Source organism: Oratosquilla oratoria, chromosome 18 (genome assembly GCF_046742065.1).
Source record: "Oratosquilla oratoria isolate Oo_2021 chromosome 18, ASM4674206v1, whole genome shotgun sequence".
NCBI classification, from domain to species: domain Eukaryota; kingdom Metazoa; phylum Arthropoda; class Malacostraca; order Stomatopoda; family Squillidae; genus Oratosquilla; species Oratosquilla oratoria.
In genome coordinates, this window is record NC_134794.1 from 44,132,062 (window position 1) to 44,152,041 (window position 19,980).

The window sequence follows — 19,980 nt, forward strand, 5'->3', positions numbered from 1 at the left end:
GACAAAAATGATGTGTGGCTCTGGTCTGTAGGGATGCCCTATACAGACCCTAAAGCATCAGCTGCATGCTACTTAGCAGTTTTTAACCCCACAATAAATGCAGCCAATACCGCACACAAGGTATTAATTCTACTTTCACTAAATCCTTACCTTATTCTGTCTACAAAGTAAAACTTTACATCTCATCTTGTGGATGTAAATAACTGAACAAGTTGTTCATATGACATATTCATCCATAAATAATTCCACTTTTACTGAATCCATACCTAAGTCTGTCTCTGTCTACAAAATAATATGTCTTACCTCATCCTGTAGGTGTTGACATAACTGGACAAGCTGTTCATAAGACAAGTCATCCGTCTGCTTGGGCTGCAGCCGTTCCTGAACTGTGTCCATCCATCCACCCAGCTGGTTAAGGGCCACATTAAATTCTTCATAACTTTCACCTTCTAACTTCTGTCGTTTGAAGCTGCCTTCTTCCACCTAAATTATGAGATAATAAGAAACTTGATTGCTATGTTGGAACTTAATATCAATAACTGTACAGTATGTCTGTACCAACAGCCATTTCCCCTTCATAAGAGATTGGTTGAATCAAAGCATGGTTTGACATCTCATGCGAGAAAAATGCTACTTGTTTCTTTATCCACAGCAAACAAAAAAAATGAGATGAATGGCTAGAGTGAACAGGGGTAGAGAAGGCAAGAGATAAAAATGAGTGGGGAATGGTTATGAATGGATGCAAAAATGACACAGCTGAATGGGATTTCTTCTTGTCTGCTCAGTAAATTCCTAAAAGGATGATGGGGGAGGCTGGCCATTCAATGAATCTATGGGGGTAAACCAGCTTTGGCTGTCAGGCCCTGCTGTGAGGCTGGTTCTTGCTGCATTCTTTGATTTGAGCAGTGAACAGGGGATAGGGATGACTCTTCATCCACAAAGAACTAAGATACAAGAGATAACAGATGGAATTTTGATGGGATAAGGGTGGGTATATACTGGGACATGGCCACCCCTCATACCTCATAAGGAGAAAAAAGGGACTTTTAGTGTATATGTACAATAAAATTATAATTATTTTGAAATAACAACCTTTGGGAGATAAGTTACAATATCTATTGTAATCAAAAATAAAACCTAAAGATAATCATTCTTACATGTTTTGTGGTAGTCGTTTTCGTGGTGATAACTTTGGTTATCATGGTAGCACCTTCATGGGTAATTGTGGAAGTAGAGGAACTTACTACACTGCCATCAGTCTCACTTGGAAAATCAGTCCGTTTAATGTCTATGCCACTAGCTGCCAACTGTAACAGTGGATACAAAGCAACCATCATTTTAAAGAAAAAACAAACATAAACAAAACTGTCCTCTTTCAATCTTTCTCCTCTTTCAATCTTTCCCCACATTATGATGTCAACCACCCTAGCAAATGACAATTCTGTTTAATGTCATGAACTCCCCCTATCAGGAGGTAAGGATGATGCCCCTTACAGAGGACTTTGTAGCATGGAATTTAATGAACCCTGTCCTTGATCCAACTCGCTAGCAGCAGGGTTCAAACTGCCATCACCTTGACCTCCCTTGCAAGCATCCCTAACAAATACTTCATATTAAGGTCATATTTCCTGTCAGAACTACTTTACCATTGATTACTTCAATTTTCCTTCTTGTAACATTCATTCTACAATTTATAGGGATAGTTAGTGTAGGGCATTGTAGATACATAGACCATTAATTTTTTTCATTGTCACATGTATCAATCTTCACTCTACATAAATGAGCCCTCATTTGCTCATCTTTACTCATTCTCATCTTTACTCATTCTCATCTTTACTAACCCTTTGATTCTGTGCTTCTATAATAGCAACAAGGCAATCCCATCTATCTTGTAAGTTCTCCAATGTTTCTGGAATCTTAGTCTGTGCTGGTGAGTCCTTGGGAAGGTTGCTAAGAACTTTACTACTTTCTTCCTGAAGAAGGGCAAACCTCCTTTGCTGAATGTCCATTTCTGACTGAAGGACCTGTAGGAGATATATAATTAGTAGTTTCTTTGAAAATTATCCAATAATACATTTCATTAATTCACAACTTTTATTACTGACTTGTATTCTAATATGTCATTCTTAACTGGCTACTGTGCAGCAAAATAATATATTTCACTGCAAACAGGGATTTATTCCTTAAAATATTATATCTTTCTAAATGCAATGACCAATATATCCTTGGCTCCATCCATATGTGCATTGTGCACAAACTACCAGCTTTTTCTCATTAACAAATAATCAAATGTGTGACCTATTAGTGTAACCATTTACCCCTCACCACACTGATGTCCACTAAGCTCAATAAATTAGTCAAGACTGAAAAAATTGTAAAATACATCACAAAATACATCACAAAATACATCACAAAATCCCTTTCCAAATGACAACAATAACAGAACTGCAAATGATTCCTCCTCCTGATATATTGAGCATGAACATTCATATTTTCATGAACTAAAATGTATGCATGGCTTTAAAATGCTATACTGTTCTTCAATACTCACAAAGGAAACTATAAATGTCCCTGTCCAGGAAAAATGACTTTACCTGTTTACTTACCTGGTCAAGCAAGGGCAAAACTAAATGAATATTCAAGGAAAAAATATAAAATTTGGGATAGTGCTTTTTTTCCATGGGGGAAAACAAAACCCTTCAACCTAAGAATACTGAAGTTCTGGTAATATAAAAAATATTCCCTAAATATACAAATGAACTCAACAATCAATCTAATAATAAACTATGATGAACCTCAAAAAAACTAAATAACACATTCCAAACTCCTGGGCTAATAAGTATGATCTAAATCAGCACCATACTGAGAGATTGAGATATTCAGTCAATCAATCTGTTCCCCCCAGATCTATTTCAGAAGAGACCTGTAGCTTTCAGGTAATTGGCAACAGCCCCTGGGTGGGTCCACAAGTCATTCAGAAAATATATTGTGTTGTCCAAGGATTTTTAGTGCAGGGGATTGTAGTATGATGTGTTCTGTGTCCTTTGTGTGGTGGTTAGATTTGGTGCACTTTGAATTTGCAGCCAGGCCAACTCAGTGCTGGTACTGTTTCAATACTGGATGGTGTCCTGAGTGCAAGCCGGCCAGTGTGATTTTTACCAGTTATGGGATTTTTTTTTTTTTCTTTTTCTTTGGGGTTTATGTCTGTGGATTGTTGCTGGAGTATTAAGCTTGGTGGTCTGCCTTGAAGGGCTTGTTTAGTGATCTGAGTGGATATGTTTTGTGTGGTATCAAGTTAGCCAAAAACATGAATATAATATCCTGCAACTCTGTTGTCCACCAAAGTGCAACTCAAGATTACATGCCTGTAGAGTTCCTGCCTGTCTAAGTAGGTGTTCTTGGTCAGTAGAAGGATTACTCTCCATCTGCTTTAACTGAGCTTCATTCTCATCCAACCATTTACCCAACTTCTCCATTTCCCTCTCCAGCTGTTCCCAGTGGACAGTTAACACCTGATGAGAGAGGGAGCACAAATTAGTTTTATACACAAGATATTGATTTTCTTAAAGTGAAAAACAGAAATTAAACAAAAGCACAATTTTTTACATTCATGTAAAAATTCTTTGTTGTCACTAGTGCTATTGCCATATTATGTTCATTATCATCTCATTATCATCTGTAGGATGATTATAATCATCACACTGATGATACTGAACACCTCACCCTAAACTGCCCAATTCTCACTCTATCCAGACACATCTTCCTTGAATGACAATGAGTCAAATCAGATGCCACTGCTAGTTATCTTGGGGCCATGAGTGCAAAATCAACCTGGGACAATGAAATAATTGATTCACTTCTACATCCACTCCTACATTCACAATTACATGCAACCTCAAATATTCAACATGTTCCACTTGCTCCAGCATTTCACCCTTCACGATCACATCCATCCTGTCATCATAATCCCTCCTTGTATATCTGATCACTTTCCTTCTGGTACTCTCAACTTTCTCCTCTCAAAATCAGTCTAAAATTCAGTCACCAACTGCTTCAACCTTTCATCAAAACTGATACACTTATGTTTATCTATATACCAAGACCTTCTTCCTCCTTACATGAGAGGTAGTCCATTCAATGGCATGCACCTACTTCCACCCATTCCACTTCCATCTACCACCCTTGTTTCCCTCTTATCTTAACTCCTTGTGGATGAGGGGTCATCCCTGCGTTTACATCTATCTATATACCAAAGGCTTTTTTCCCCTTTTAAGGAAGGTGGCCAAGTTAAAAGGCACATACTCACTCCCACCCATTCCACTCCCGTCCATCCCCCTTTCCTCTCTCTCATCTTAGCTCCTCATGGATGACAGATGGATGTATTTACATAACACAAGATAAACAAAACCTAGACCAACAAACCCAACAGATCACCAAACACTCCCAAACATTAACCCTGAAGAGCAATCACTACAAAGACCCACCAGAGTAACACTACCATGCCTTTCATCAGGTCATCATCTTACATTAAAGCAGTATCCACACAGAATTGGCTAAGCACCAGAAACCAAGTGCCTCAGATGCAATGGCCACACAGATGATAAAGAGCACATTCACTACATTCACTCCCATACATACATATACCAAAAGCTTTTTTCCCCTTACATGGGGGGGTAGCCATAAAGAAAAAGGCATAGAAACCACTCCCACCCATTCCATTTCCTATATATTCCACTTCCCTCCACCCTCCTCCCTCCCTCTTATCTTGGCACTCCCAGCTCCACAAAATCTATTCATTGAGCGACCTTTGGCCAAAACCAATGAATGTGGACAAATTCCTCATGGCCATAGGTTTCCAGCACAAGAGATTTGGATCAGTGGATTGACTAAACCAAATTGGCAAAGCATAGGGCTTTTTCTAAAAGATATCTTCATATTAGTGTAGATCAGCATTTCCCAACCTGGGATACTAGCACCCCCCAGGGGTGCTGAAATCAATTCTAGGGGGTGCTGTGAAGCAAATGCATATACTTTCCTTTATCCTCCTAGTAATAAGATATTAGTATGGGGGTGCTGGACTGCTTAGATCTGACTACAGGGGGGGGCTAGGGTCAGACAAAGTTGGGAAATGCTGGTGTAGATCATCTGGATGTAGATACATGCACTGCTGTGTTATTTCAATTAAAACATGACTAACAATACAAGATTCATTAAAAACGAAACACTACTGTAAATGCTTACCTATTCATACCTTGGATAGCTTGAATTAATAATGGTTTTCTGTGAGTATTCTATAACATACTTCTAATTACATATGTGATCTATACTAAAAATTGATATAAGATGTACTATCTAAGTATAATGTTGAGGAAAGGCAACTGAGTAGAGTTTCACAAATTATCCTCATCTATTCAACTAAATCTGGCTACAAAAACTTGTTACAACTTTACATGAAATAAGATAGCCTCCACTTACATGATTAGCTTATTTTTTCTCCAACCCAATCTACATTCAGGCAAAATTGGAAAATCTTATTTCTTTCAGACTGACCTACCAGAAGCATACTACTCTATTTACAGTCATAAGGTCATACAAACAAATTGTAAAAGGCACGTCTAAAAATGTCATGAATCATAGCTTTCCACAAGAGGGGAATATCAGCTGAGCTACCCAGGGTAGCAGTTCCTGATAGAGACAAGGGGTTGACACATTTTAAAAATGGGTAACTTCACTGTCTATCTTACAAGACCACTACATCCAGGTACCCGTCATTAGTCACAGGATATTGATAAAGCAAACAGAATATTCAAAGAGCTCATTCAGGCTTCCTCCAGTGGCCTCAGGACATTTCATTCTATGCGCTAAATAGTAAGAAACCAACTCATAATGATAACTGGTAATATCATGTATTTACCTGCAGTGTTGTCCAGCGCTGCTCTGCCCAGCGGCAAATGTGGGCCCAACGCTCTCCGAGGGCGTTGAGTTCATCCTCCAGGTTGGAGTAAGCTGAAAGGATTTTAGAATGAATAATTCTAGGAATTTATCTATAGCTAACTGCAGTTACCTAATACTAATGTCAAAGAAAGGAGATACTTATTATAATCTACAGGACAGGAGCTTTGATTGCTGGATCCAATTTTCTCATCTTCATCAATCATACTTGGCTTTACTTTTTTTCACTCCTTTCTCTTCTAGGCTATTCATACGCTAGTGTGTGCATTTACCTTGCTGTACCTAGTTGCTTCTGACCCAGAGCAGTGGACAGGATGCAGGGATGACCCATCATCCAGGAGGTGCCAAGATAAGAGGGAGGGAGGAGGGTGGAGGGGAGTGGTATATGTAGGGAATGGAATGGATGGGAGTGGTTTCTATGCCTTTTTCTTTTTGGCTACCCCCCATGTAAGGGGGAAAAAGCCTTTGGTATTTAAAAAATAAATAAATAAAAAAAAAACTAGTTGTATTATACAGGAAGTAGCTATGCTTGTAGTGACCCGCCTTTGTATCTCTCAGCATCTAGTTTGTTCTTAAATTCTTGTATAGTTTTTCACATACTATTTTTTCTTGTTGTTAGCTTGGATTAAACATTCCATTAATTCTACTATCTCCTTCCTTAGTCCTATGAATTCATTCTGCCACCATATTCTATTATTAGTCATTTCCTTTTCCATGTCTAAGATTCGACTCAAATTTCTTCTTTCATACTTACCAAAACCAGAAAAGGAGGCTTCATATGTCAGTTTTGAAAGTATTGGGGCCATCTTTGTTGTTGCTCTTTGGATTCTTTCTATTTTCCTTATCTATTATTTTTTGTACTGGGTGTCCATAGTGTTGCTGCATACTCCAATTTTGGCCTTATTAGTGTGATTAGTATTTTCTTTACCATTACCTCATCCAAATAATCAAAAGCCACCTTTACTGATCTTAGCATATTGAAGGTTTCTATGGCTATTTTGTTTATCTGCTGAGCTGAAGACATGTCTTTGGTGATGATTACTCCTAAGTCCTTTTTGGAACCAACTTTCTTTACTTCTTTTTTACTGATTTTATATTGTCCTGTTATTCTTGTTTTGCTTTTTCCAAATTCCATTATACTACATTTCTTAACGTTGAAGTCCACTTCCCACTTCTGACTCCATTCCCAGACCTTGTTCATATCTCTCTGTATCGACTCACAATCTTTTTCCATTCTTACTTTCTTTAGTAGTTTTGTGTCATCTGCAAAGAAGTTCATGTAACATTCCTAGGTCCTTTTTGGAACCAACTTTATTTCTTTTGCACTGATTTTATATTGTCCTGATATTCTTTTTTTACTTTTTCCAAATTCCATTATACTACATTTCTTAACGTTGAAGTCCACTTCCCACTTCTGACTCCATTCCCAGACCTTGTTCATATCTCTCTGTATCGACTCACAATCTTTTTCCATTCTTACTTTCTTTAGTAGTTTTGTGTCATCTGCAAAGAAGTTCATGTAACATTCTACACCTTCATTCATGTGAGTGAATGAGTGAGTGAGAGACTTTATGTCTTTCTTCTAACCTGAATTATCTTCTGTATCAGTTATGTCCACTCCTTTCACTGACCTGAACAGAATAATCATGTCACCTATCTCTGTCTCTTCTTTATTCTAAATATATTTTTTCTTGAGCTGCTGCTGAAGATCCCTCTTGGCTCTAGTTAGAAAGCTTGTTTAGATCTTTGTTTCTTCCTATCTATCTATATACCAAGGGCTTTTTCTCCCTTATAAGGAAGGTAGTCAACTCAAAAGACATGTTCCCCACTCACACCCATTTCTCTCCCATCCCCCAGCTTTTCCTCCCTCTTATCTTAGCTCCTCATGGAAGACAGGATATTCCTGTATCCCACTCACTAACCTGGATCAGAAGCAATGCAACAAGACATGGTACATCCACAACAAGGCCACTTCATTTAATTGGCGACCCCCCCTCTCCATCCACTTTTTGTAACCATGACAAAAGTATAAGTGGATGATAACTGCTACCCTCTGTTTCCCTGACTAAAAAACTGCAGCCCCAGAGTAGTTATCAAAAGTCCTTGTACCCTCCCATAAAGCTTTCTGAGAAATGTTGTATTGTTGTGACTTGTTATCAGTGTGGTATTAGTGTGGAGCTCCTATGTTACCAACTTATACTGGCTTATAGTAATATGTGGTGGGAAGTAGTTACCAGTTAGCACCCCTTATATGGAAAGGTGGGAGAAATAGAATCAAATCCAGAGACTGAATGTCAGGATTGTGTCATTAGATAGAGGTGCAATTGTTAACAGATTTTGAAGATGTGTGCCAGGGAAATGATTCTGATGACCATCTTGCAAGACCACTACTTGAAGTTACCCAGTGTGGATAAATTCATATAAAACTAGAAGCATAAACAGAATTAAGTCATTTGTGCACCTCATATGCAACCCCCTGTGACATGGTTTGACTTAACGTCACAAGCTCCCTCTATCAGGAGGATAGGACAGTGCCCCTTACAGAGGAATTTGCAGCATAGAATTTAATGAACCATGCCACAGGTCCAACTCACTAGAGCAGAGTTCGAACTACCATCACTTTGACCTCCACCACAAGTAGCAATGCTCTAATCCATTTGGCCAGTAAGCATCCCCTGTGACATACATATACCAAGGGCTTTTTCCCCCTTACAAGGGAGGTAGCCAAAGTCAATGGCATAAATCCACTCCCACCCATTTCATACCAACATTTTTCACTCCCATTCATCATCCCTCCCTCCCTCTTTTCTTGGCTCCTCCTGGATGACTGGTCATCCTTGCATCTTGCCCACTACACTGGGTCAGGAGCAATGCAGCAAATCACAGCACATAAACAGCAAGGCCACTTCACTCAATTGGCAACTCCCCTCTCTGTCCCCTCATGCAGAAATACAGAAGACAGGAAGAAATCCCTTTGGGCTGCATCAAAACATCATTCACACATACTCCATCACCCCCACCCACTCCCATGCATCACAGCATCATCCATACACAACCATTCTCAACTCAGCCCTATCTTCTGTTTTCTCTCTTCATTCCTCAACAGATATATCCCTCTTTCCCAACACCCCTTTTACCCCATCCATCCATCTCATCCTTGGTTGCCCCCTCATGTTCACTACCTCCACCTCTGCCTTCCACACTTTTATTAATATTTCTTCACTCATTCTTTCCATGTGTCTAAACTATCCCAATATTCTTTCATCAACCCTATCTCCCAACTCCCTTTCCATGCCCATTCTCCTCCTTACATCCTCATTCTATCAAGCCTAGTATCCCTTATCATACTTCTCAGACATTTCATCTCAAACATACTTAAACTCTTCTTTTTATATGTTCCATGTTTCTGCCCCATACAGTGCTGTTGGCACAATCATTCCTTTATACAATCTCCTTTTAGCATTTACTCCCAAATGTCTATTTCTCATTACACTTTTTAATCTCCCAAGGCATTTACTTGCTTCTTTCAATCTACATTCTACCTCCACTCCTCCCTTTTCCACCAGATTCACATCCAAGTGTCTAAACCTATCCACTTCCTCCAGTCTCTCTCCTTTAATACTCACTTCCAATTTGCTGCCATCCTCTCCCCTTGTACATCTCATCACCTTACTTTTACACACATTTATCTTCAACTTTCTTCTTTCACACACCTTTCCAAACCTTGTCCCTAACTTCCTTAACCACTTCAGTACAACTCAAATTCTCGCACACAGCATCGGCTGCCAAACATACGATTCACCACACCACACCACCAGGGGTGAATGGAGAATGGTTGTATATGAATGTTGTGATGCATAAGGTGGAATGGGTGGGGGGATGGGGGGTGAGGTAGTATGTGTGAGAAAAATTTGATGCAGCCCGAAGGGATTTCTCCCTGTCTTCTCCTTTTCTGCATGAGGGGACGGAGAGGGGAAGTTGCCGATTTAATGAAGCGGCTTTGCTAAGGATGTGCTGTGTCTTGCGACACTGCCTCTGACCCAGGGCAGTGGACAAGATGCAGGGATGACCCGTCATCCAGGAGGTGCCAAGATAAGAGGGAGGGTGGAGGGGAGTGCAGTGTATTAGGGATGGAGTGGGTGGGAATGGTTTTTATGCCTATTTCTTTTTGGCTACCTCCCTTGTAAGGGGGAAAAAGCCTTTGGTATATGTATGTATGTACTCACATTATAAAATATAGTCACTGCTATATTACAAGTTCTCTTTTTACTGAGTAATAATAAACACAGAAAATGTGATCAAGCCAGTTTACAGAATCCAGGGGTAACTCAGGTAACTCATGTATGACTGCAAAAAATACATATATAATCAAGATAACAACACTGGCATCCTCGTGTACCTACTCGTGCCTCATGACACCTATGTGGACATCACTGTATCGAAGTGGTTAATCACTACTCTGATTCTGCTACAAGCACAGTGTCATCAGCAAACAACAACTGGCTTATCTCCTATTTTTCTCCATTTTCTTTAACTATCTCCAATCCCCACCCCACTCCCCTTGCATTTACCTGTGACATAACCTTTAATCAAATCACTTACCTGCATCTGAATTTCCTTCGTCTACGACTACAACCATGTTGGAGAGAGAGTTGATGTTTGCCTGTTCTCCCTCAAGGTCTTGCTGCAATTTGTGATGGGCTACTACCTGGGCCTTGAGGTCTTCAGTTGTTGGTCCAACCTGGGAAGTATATAAATTTTGCTAATTCATCTATCTAGGAAACTACTTATTACATAAAATATATGCATTTACCTAGTTGTACTTTACAGGACGAGAGCTATGCTCATAATGACCTGCATTTGTATCTCTCTGCATCCAGTTTGTTCTTAAAATCTTGTATAGTTTTGGCACTCACTGTTTCCCCATTTAGTTTGTTCCAGATATCAATCATTCTGTGTGGGAAGCTATTCTTTTTCAAACCTCTTCTGTAACTGTCCTTCTTTAGCTTCTTCTTGTGTCCTCTTGTTTCTGTTTTGTCCCATTTTAATAAGTCATCTCTATCAAGAACTTCCATCCCTTTCATAATTCTATACATAGTAAGCATCGCCTCTCTCTCTTCTCTGTTCCAGTGTTGATAGATGTAATTTATCCAATCTTTGTTCGTATGTCAAATTTGAGAGTGTAGGTGGCATTTTTGTCGCTACTCTTTGAATTCTTTCCAATTTCTTTATGTTTTTTTTTTTTGTACTAGGTACCCATAGTGTTGAAGCATACTCCAATTTAAGTTTTATTACTTTAATTAATATTTTCTTTACCATTTCTTCATCTTCAAAGGCCACTTTCATTGATCTTAATAAGTTAAAAGTCTCTCAAACTAGTTTGTTGACTTGTTTATCAGGTGTCAAGTCACTTGAGATACTTACTCCTAGGTCCCTTTCTAAGTTGACTTTTTTGACTTCCTTGGTACCAATTTTATATTGACCCAATATTTCATTTTTGCTTTTTCCAAATTCCATTATGTATATGTATTTACCTAGTTGTATTTTATGGGACAAGAGCTATGCTTGTATTGATCCATTTTCATATCTCTCCGCATCCAGTTTATTCTTAAAATCGTGTATAGTTTTGGCACTCACTGTTTCTCCATTTAGTTTGTTCCAAACATCAATCACTCTATGTGGGAAGCTATTCTTTTTCAGGTCTCTTCTGTAACTGTCCTTCTTTAGTTGTCTCTATCGAGAATTTCCATCCCTTTCATAATTCTGTAAATGGTCAACAAACCACATCTTTCTCTGTTCCTGTGTTGATAGATGTAATTTCTCCAATCTTTGTTCGTGTGTCAGATTTGACAGTGTAGGTGCCATTTTTGTCGCTGCTCTTAGGATTCTTCCTAATTTTCTTATGTTCTTCTTTGTGCTAGGTGCCCACAGTGTTGCAGCATATTCTAGTTTAGGTCTTATCAGTGTAACCACCATTTTTTTAACCATCTCCACATCCATGTAGTCGAAGGCCACTTTCATTGATCTTAATAAGTTAAAAGTCTCTCCAAATAATTTACTGATGTGTTTATCAGGTGTCAAGTCACTTGAGATGATTACTCCCACGTCCCTTTCTGAATAAACTTTTTTGACTTCCTTGTTTCCAATTCTATATTGACCCAATACTCTATTTTTGCTTTTTCCAAATTCAATTATGCTACATTTCTTAATGCTGAAGTTCATCTCACATCTCTGACTCCATTCCCATATCTAGTCTAGGTCTTCTTGTAGTCATCTGCAATCTTCTTCTGTTCTTACTCTCTTGAGTAATTTGGCATTGTCAGCAAAGAAGTTCATGTAACAATTAACTCCCTCATCCATATCATTTATATATATGGCAAACATTAAAGGAGCCAATACAGAGCCTTACGGGATGCCACTCTTCACATCTTCCCAGTTCGAATTTTTGTCTCTAAGTACCACTCTCATTTTTTTCCCAATTAAGAAATCCTTCATCCAGCAGCTTACCTTGTATTCCTCCTATTATTTAAATTTTTCTTATTAATTTTTTATTTGTTACTTTATCAAATGCCTTCTGCAATTCCAAGAAGACGCAATCTGCCCAGCCATCTCTTTCTTGTATTATCTCAATTAATCTCGAGTAAAAGCAAATTAGGTTTGTGGTACACGATCTTCCACTTCTAAAGCCAAATTGTTTAGGGTTTACTATTCTATTTTCTTTCAAGTGTTTGGCCAATTTGTTTCTGATGACTTTTTCGCATATTTTTGCTGTTGCGCTTATAAGGGATACCGGTCTGAAGTTTATAGGATCTTCCCTATTTCCTCCTTTATATATTGGTACTATGTTTGCATCTTTCCAATCTTGCAGTATTTTTCCTTCTTTGAGTGAGAAATCTATCATCTTGTATAATTTGTCTGTCAGTTCATCTATACACTCTTTCAGTATCCAATTTGCGATTCCATCCGGTCCATGTGATTTCCTGATGTCTAGGTTTTTTATCTGGTCTCATATTTCTTTTTGTGTTACCTTTATTTCTTTCATTTTGGGTGATCTTTCTTGTTGTTCATCTTCCCAAAATTGTGAGCTCTCAATTGTAAGGACAGACCTGAAATGTCTGATCATGACTTCTGCCATTTCTGTGTCGTCTATATATTCTTTATCTCCTTTCCGCAATTTCACTATTTCATGTTTATCCTTTAGTTTATCATTTATATATCTGTGAAAGAGTTTAGGTTGATCCTTACATTTGTCTATAACATCTTTTTCATAATTTCTTTTTGTTTCCTGCGTATGTTCACAGATATATATATATATATATATATATATATATATATATATATATATATATATATATATATATATATATATATATATATATACATATATATATATATATATATATATAATATATTTATGTATGTATTTATACATATATATAGATATATATATATATATATATATATATATATATATATATATATATAAAAGAAGTAAAATATAAGATAAAGGAAGCAAAAAGGAGAGCAGATTTGAAATGGGGAAGAGTATGACAGATAATTTTGAAAGTAAAAAAGATGTTTTGGAGGGAAATTAAGAGAGGAAGAGGAAGCTAATCAAGTAGGGAAGAAAAAGTAAAAGTTGCAAATAGAGAGGTGACAATGGAAGAGACAGTAGTTAAGGGATGAGGGGCAAAATATTTTAGGAAGTTGCTAAATGTGAAGAAGGATAGGAAATAGTGGAGAAATAATAAAAGATGAGGTGAAAGCAGTTATCAGAATAATGAGAGCAGGTAAGGCACCTGGGTTATACAGGTGTCATGCAGAGCATCTAAAAAAAGGAGGCACAGTGGCTGGTGAGGTTGTTTAATGTTTGCCTAAAGGAGGGTAGAGTGCCAGAAGACTGGAGGAGTGCATGTATAGTTCTGCTTTACAAGTGAAAAGGGGACAAGTGTGAGTGTAACAGTTTCAGAGGGATCATCCATACATTACAGCATCATCCATACACAACCATTCTTCTCTCATCCCTATCTTCTGTCTTCTCCCTTCCTTCCTCAAGAGACATCCTGCTCTTTCTCAATGTCCCTTTCAACTCATCTATCCATCCATCTCATCCTTGGCTGCCCCCTCCTGTACACTCCATCCACCTGTGCCTTCCATACTTTTGTTACTAACCTTTCTTCACTCATTCTTTCCATGTGTCCAGGCTATCCTTATACTCTTTCATCAACCCTATCTCCCAACTCCATTTCCACCCCTGCTCTCCACCTCACTTCCTCATTTCTCACTTTATCCAGCCTAGTAGCCCCTACCATAGTTCTCAGATATTTCTATTTCAAACACATTTAAACTCTTCATCTCTTATATTCCATGTTACAACCCCATAGAGTGCTGTGGGCACAATATCCCCTTCATACAATTTCCTTTTAGCATCCATCCCCAAATGTCTATTTCTCATTACACTTTTTAATCCCCCATAATTATTGTCTCAAGTTTCACTAAGTGGGGGTTCTCATCATTCTTGTATCAGTAGATATTTTTCTCTAACTTAAATGAATAATGTGTAGCTCTGGTCTGTAAGGGCACCATAAAAAAAATGTCCACAAAGTATTGTATAAATATAGGTTTAACACATACGTTTAATCATGCAGGGTTACATGCTGTAACTGAGTATTTATGATTTGTAGACCTACAACAGTTGGTTTATATGAGTGGAACATGTCACTGATTCATGTATATTTTCTTTAACATTCTATTTCAGAGGATGAGGCATTACCTAGGTCAAGCAATAAAAACAACTTATCTATTATAAAAACTACAAAAATAAAACCTTTAGAATGAAACTGCAAGTGTTTCATTGCAATACTTACCTCACTCATTTTTGAAATACGATCTTCAGTTGCAGTCAGCCAAGATTTTAAGTTCTCCAGCTGACTTTGTTGTAACTGCATTAGGCAATCATGTAATCTGTAAAAATTAAATCCTCTTAAGTCATATCAATAAAATGTTTCTGAAAAAATGTGCATAATTTATCACATTATAAACAGAAAGACAAATGATAGGTACATCTATCTACCTACAGTGCTCGACATAGGATTGGTTGCCCCAGTTGAAAAACATAGAAAATGCACCAACATTGTCAAATAAATATTAATAGGAAGTAGAAAATATAATATATACATACATATACAAAGGGCTTTTTCCCCCTTACAAGGGAGGTAGCCAAAGTCAAAGGTATAAATCCACTCCCACCCATTTCATCCCCACATATTCCACTCCCATTCACCACCCCTTCCTCCATCTTTTCTTGGCTCCTCTTGGATGATGGGTCTTCGCTGCATCTCACCTACTACCCTGGGTCAGAAGCAATGTAGCAAGACACAGCACATCCACAGCAAGGCCACTTCCTTTAATCGGTGACGCCCCTCTCCATCCCCTCACGCAGAAAAAAAGAAGATAGGGAGAAATCCCTTCCGGCTGTGTTAGAATATTATTCACACATATTCCCTCGCCCCCTCCCATACTCCACCCCCTCCCTTACATGCATCACAGCATCATCCATACACAACCATTCTCCACTCACCCCATCTTCTGTCTTCTCCCTACCTTCCTCAACAGACATCCCCCTCTTTCCCAACACCCCTTTTACCCATCCATCCATTTCATCCTTGGTCTCCCCCTCACATTCACTCCATCCACTTCTGCCTTCCACATTTCTTTTATTAATCTTTCTTTACTCATTCTTTCCATGTGTCCAAACCATCCCAATACTCTTTCATCAACCTTATTTCTCAACTCCTTTTCCACCCCTGTTCTCATCCTCACCTTCTCATTTCTCACTTTATCCAAAGGTCTTCCCCTTACAAGGGAGGTAGCTAAAAAACAAAGCCATAAAATTCATTCCCATCCATTCCATCCCCATATACTCTCCTCCCATCCACACCATCCCTCCCTCTTATTTTGGCTCCTCCTGGATGATGGGTCATCACTGCATCTTACCCACTGCCCTGGGTCAGAAGCAGTGTAGCAAGACATAGCACATCTACAGCCAGGTCGCTTCATTAAATCGGAGACCCCCTCTGTCCCCTCACGCAGAAATGGAGAAGATGGGGAGAAATCCCTTCAGGTTGCATCAATTTATTTTTCACACATACTCCCTCACCCCCCATCCCCCACCCACTCCCTTTCATGCATCACAGCATCATCCATACACAACCATTCTCCATTCACCCTTATCTTCTGTCTTCTCCCATCCTTCCTCAACAGACATTTCCCTCTTTCCCAATGCCCCTGTCATTTTCTTAGTGCTTTCCACTGCAACTACATTTCCCTCCCTATCCTCCTTCAGAAAATCAAGTTACAAATATATCAAACTAATATGAAAAAATCTTAAAATAAGAATAATGAAACTGTGTAATTCTATTCTCTCTATCTATATACCAAGGGATATTCCCCCTTATAAGGGAGTTAGCCAAAGTCCAAAAGCATATACCCACCCCCATCCCTTCCATTCCCATCCACCACCCTTTCCTCCCTCTCATCTTAGCTCCACATGGATGACACGTCATCCCTGTGTCCCTCCCACTGCCCTGGGTCAGAGGCAATGCAGCAGGACACAGCACATCCACAGCAAGAGTACTTTACTTAATTGGTAACCCCCCCCCCTCCACCCCCTCATGTAGAAAAATAGCAGAAGGGGAGAAATCCTTTTGGGCTGCATCAAAATATCATTCACACTAAACCAGTCCATAACCCTCCTATCCCCCACCCACTCCCTTCCATGCATCACAGTATCATCTATACACAACCAATTTCCACTCACTCCTATCTCCTGCCTTCTCCCTTCCCTCCTCAACAGACACTCCCCTCCTGCTCAATGCCCCTTTCACCCCATCCATCCATCTCATCCTTGATCTCCCCCTCATGTTTACTCCATCCATCTCTGCCTTCCACATATCTTTTAATAATCTTTCCTCACTTACTCTTTTCACATGTCCAAACCATCCAAAAACTCTTTCATCAACCCTATCTCCATCTCCTTTTCCACCCCTGCTCTCCTCACCTCCTCAATTCTCACTCTATCCAACCTTGTAACTCCCTACCATACTTCTGATACATTTCATCTCAAACGCATTCACACTTTTCCTCTTTGACTCTCTCTTACAATACAGATAAGAAAGGAACTTTACTTACTGAGTCTGTCGGTCCATAGCTTTGACTCTAAGATCTTCCCATCTTGTGTTGAGAAGTTTCATCTGAACTCGTACTTCTTCCTCTTCTTCCTCGCCCATAACTCCTTCCTTGAGCAGTCGCGTTCCTTCACCTAGCACATCACCAATGCCCCCTTGCTTTGCTGTTAGTTCCAACATTAGATCCTACAAAATATCATTATAATAAATATAAATTCAAACACCTCAAAACTAATATAAGGTCATTATCTAATCAAGAAAAGAAAAGAAAAAAATATGCCCTAATATGCTCACATAATTCCAACATAAGATCATATAACATAGGAAGAAAGTCAGGCATAAGTACACATGGGTGAGAGTGGTGGAGGGAAGGGTGGTAGATGGGGCATTAATGGACTACATAGTGGTAACAAGGAGAAGAGTAGGAAGTTTTGGATGTACATATTCTAAGAGAAGAGAGTGGGAGAATATCAGATCACTTTTTGGTGGAAGGTAAGTTGAGAGTAGAGGATAGCTGGAGAAAGAAGAAAAGGAAAGAAAGTAGGGAAGTGCTTAGAGAAAACTGCTTAAATGAGAAAGATAAGGAGAAGGAGTACAAGAAGAAGATGAGAGAGGAATGGGAAATAATGAAGGACAGAGTAGAAATAGGAGTGGAGAAGGAATGGGGTGGTTCAAGGAGGGAGTTACAAGGTGTGCAGAGTTGGTGTGTGGAACAAGGAGGATAAGAGGAAATAGTAGTGAGTGGTGAGTTGATGAAGCAAAGAAGGTTGTAGAAGAGAAGAAGCAAGCATTCACAGATTGGTTACAAAACAGGATGAAGGAATCATATGAGAGGTATAAAGAACAGAGAAGAGAAGTAAAGCATAAGATAAAGGAGGCAAAGAGGGGAGCAGATGTGAAATGGGGTAAGAGTATGACAGAAAATTTTGCAAGTAATAAACAGATGTTATGGAAGGAAATTAAAAGAGAAAGAGGAGGCAAATCAAGTAGAGAAGAAAAGGTAAAAGGTGCAGATGGAGAGATGATAATGGAAGAGATGGCAGTAAGAGGCAGATGGGCAGAGTATTTTAGGGAGTTGTTAAATGTGAAGGAGGATAGGGAGGGAAAGGTAGTTGCAGTGGGAAATGCTAAGAATATGACAGTGATGAATGAGGAAAATGAAGGAGAAATAAGGAAAGATGAAGTGAAAGCAGTTATTAAAATAATGAGAGCAGGTAAGGCACCTGGGTTGGATGGGTGTCATGCAGTGTCTAAAAAAGGGAGGTACACTGATGGTGGAATGGCTGGTGGAGTTGTTTAATGTTTGTCTAAAAGAGGATAGTACCAGAGGACTGGAGGAGTGCCTGTATAGTTCCACTTTACAAGAGAAAAGGAGACACATGTGAGTGTAGTAGTTTTAGAGGGATCAGTTTGTTAAGTGTAGTTGGGAAGGCATATGAGAAGGTTTTGATTGAGAGGATTAGGAGAGGAGAGGGAGTAATTGGTCAGGAAAAGTGGGCATTTAGGACAGGTTGGGGTTGCATGGATCAGATTTTTGTGGTAAGACACATATCATGTGAAAAAAAATTATGAAAAGGCAAGGATGTTTTTTGGGTCTTTGTGGATTTGCAAAAGGATTATGACAGGGTAGACAGGAAGGCACTGTATGTGGTACTGCAGATATATGGGATAGGAGGAAAGCTGTTAAGAACAGTCAAGAGTTTTTACAAGAGTAGTAGAACCTGTGTTAGAATTAGAAATGGAGAGAGTGGTTTGAGGTACAGATGGGACTTTGCCAGGGATGTGTTCTGTCACCTTGGCTGTTCAATTTATATATGGCTGGGGTGGTGACTGAGGTATATGCAAGGGTAATGGGTCAGGGATTGGAGGTGGTTAAAGGAAATGGAGAAAAGTGGGAGATAAGCCAACTATCCCAAATTGCATATACCTTGTTAAATATAACCTTAAACTTCTAATTTCTTTATGCCCCACCCCCTACAGTTCTGTCTGCTGCTGAGCAACATTAATTTTCCTTTCTCTCATTTCTGTTTCTCATAAATGCAACACTGTGGCCTAGTATTCAGTTCCCAGGCTGGAACCAGCATCCTGATTTGAGACTTATGGGTTCAGTCAATGAGTGTTGCTGGCTTTCACGACACTGTAGGTTTTCAAGAGGCCCTGATGCTACAACCTGAACTGAGCTAAAAAAACCATTCACTTACTTCTTTCCTTCCTAATTCCCTCTCTCCTCTCATTCACTGCTACCAGTTTCCCTTTAACAATCATATTTCCTAACTATCACTCTCTATACCATTTACATCACATTATTGTTATCTTCTTTTCCATACCTCCAACTGATGGAACTGTTGTTTCACTTCTTCAGGCTCTTCGGCAATGGGTGGCATTGCTGCTAGGCGGTCTTCAGCTCCTAAAAGCCATGTTAAGACCTCCTCCAAGGTGCGCTGGTACCCCCCTAGGCCAATGCTCACAGTGGAAAGAGGACGGTTTTTCTCATCCCCACCTGAAGCCTGGGAATAGAATTCAGTTAGCTTTGAAAATGTCTGCACAGTATAATGTCTTCAAAGGAAATTAATGATAAAAACAGAGATTGACAGCCATATATGGACCTATTAAATATGATATAGTCCAGAATGATCAAGTTCATGATAAAAAGATGGAGCAAGAGAATCATGAGTTTTCTGGAGAATTTTAAATAAAAAATTGAGGAAAAGGTATAGAAAAAAAAAGGGAATACATCTGTATAGGAAGAAATGTAAGAAAACAAAAAGTGGCACATACTATTGTAGCTGGTCTACTATTGGTTCTGTGAGTAATAAGTATGTGTAGTTACCACATAGTCAAT

The 19,980-nt window shown here is 39.0% G+C and overlaps 1 protein-coding gene across 1 annotated transcript in view; it reads right to left on the reverse strand.

Annotated features, from left to right (window-relative positions):
* Positions 1 to 303: 303 nt before the first annotated feature.
* Positions 304 to 19,980, reverse strand: part of LOC143034926 (dystrophin-like) — a gene marked incomplete at its 3' end in the record, with an annotated part of 191,140 nt that continues 171,463 nt past the window's right edge. The window contains 9 exon segments of the mRNA XM_076201274.1: positions 304 to 483; positions 1,158 to 1,307; positions 1,842 to 2,024; positions 3,366 to 3,512; positions 5,915 to 6,006; positions 10,555 to 10,693; positions 14,820 to 14,916; positions 17,143 to 17,324; positions 19,466 to 19,645. Of these exon segments, the coding sequence (XP_076057389.1) occupies positions 304 to 483; positions 1,158 to 1,307; positions 1,842 to 2,024; positions 3,366 to 3,512; positions 5,915 to 6,006; positions 10,555 to 10,693; positions 14,820 to 14,916; positions 17,143 to 17,324; positions 19,466 to 19,645 (1,350 nt within the window).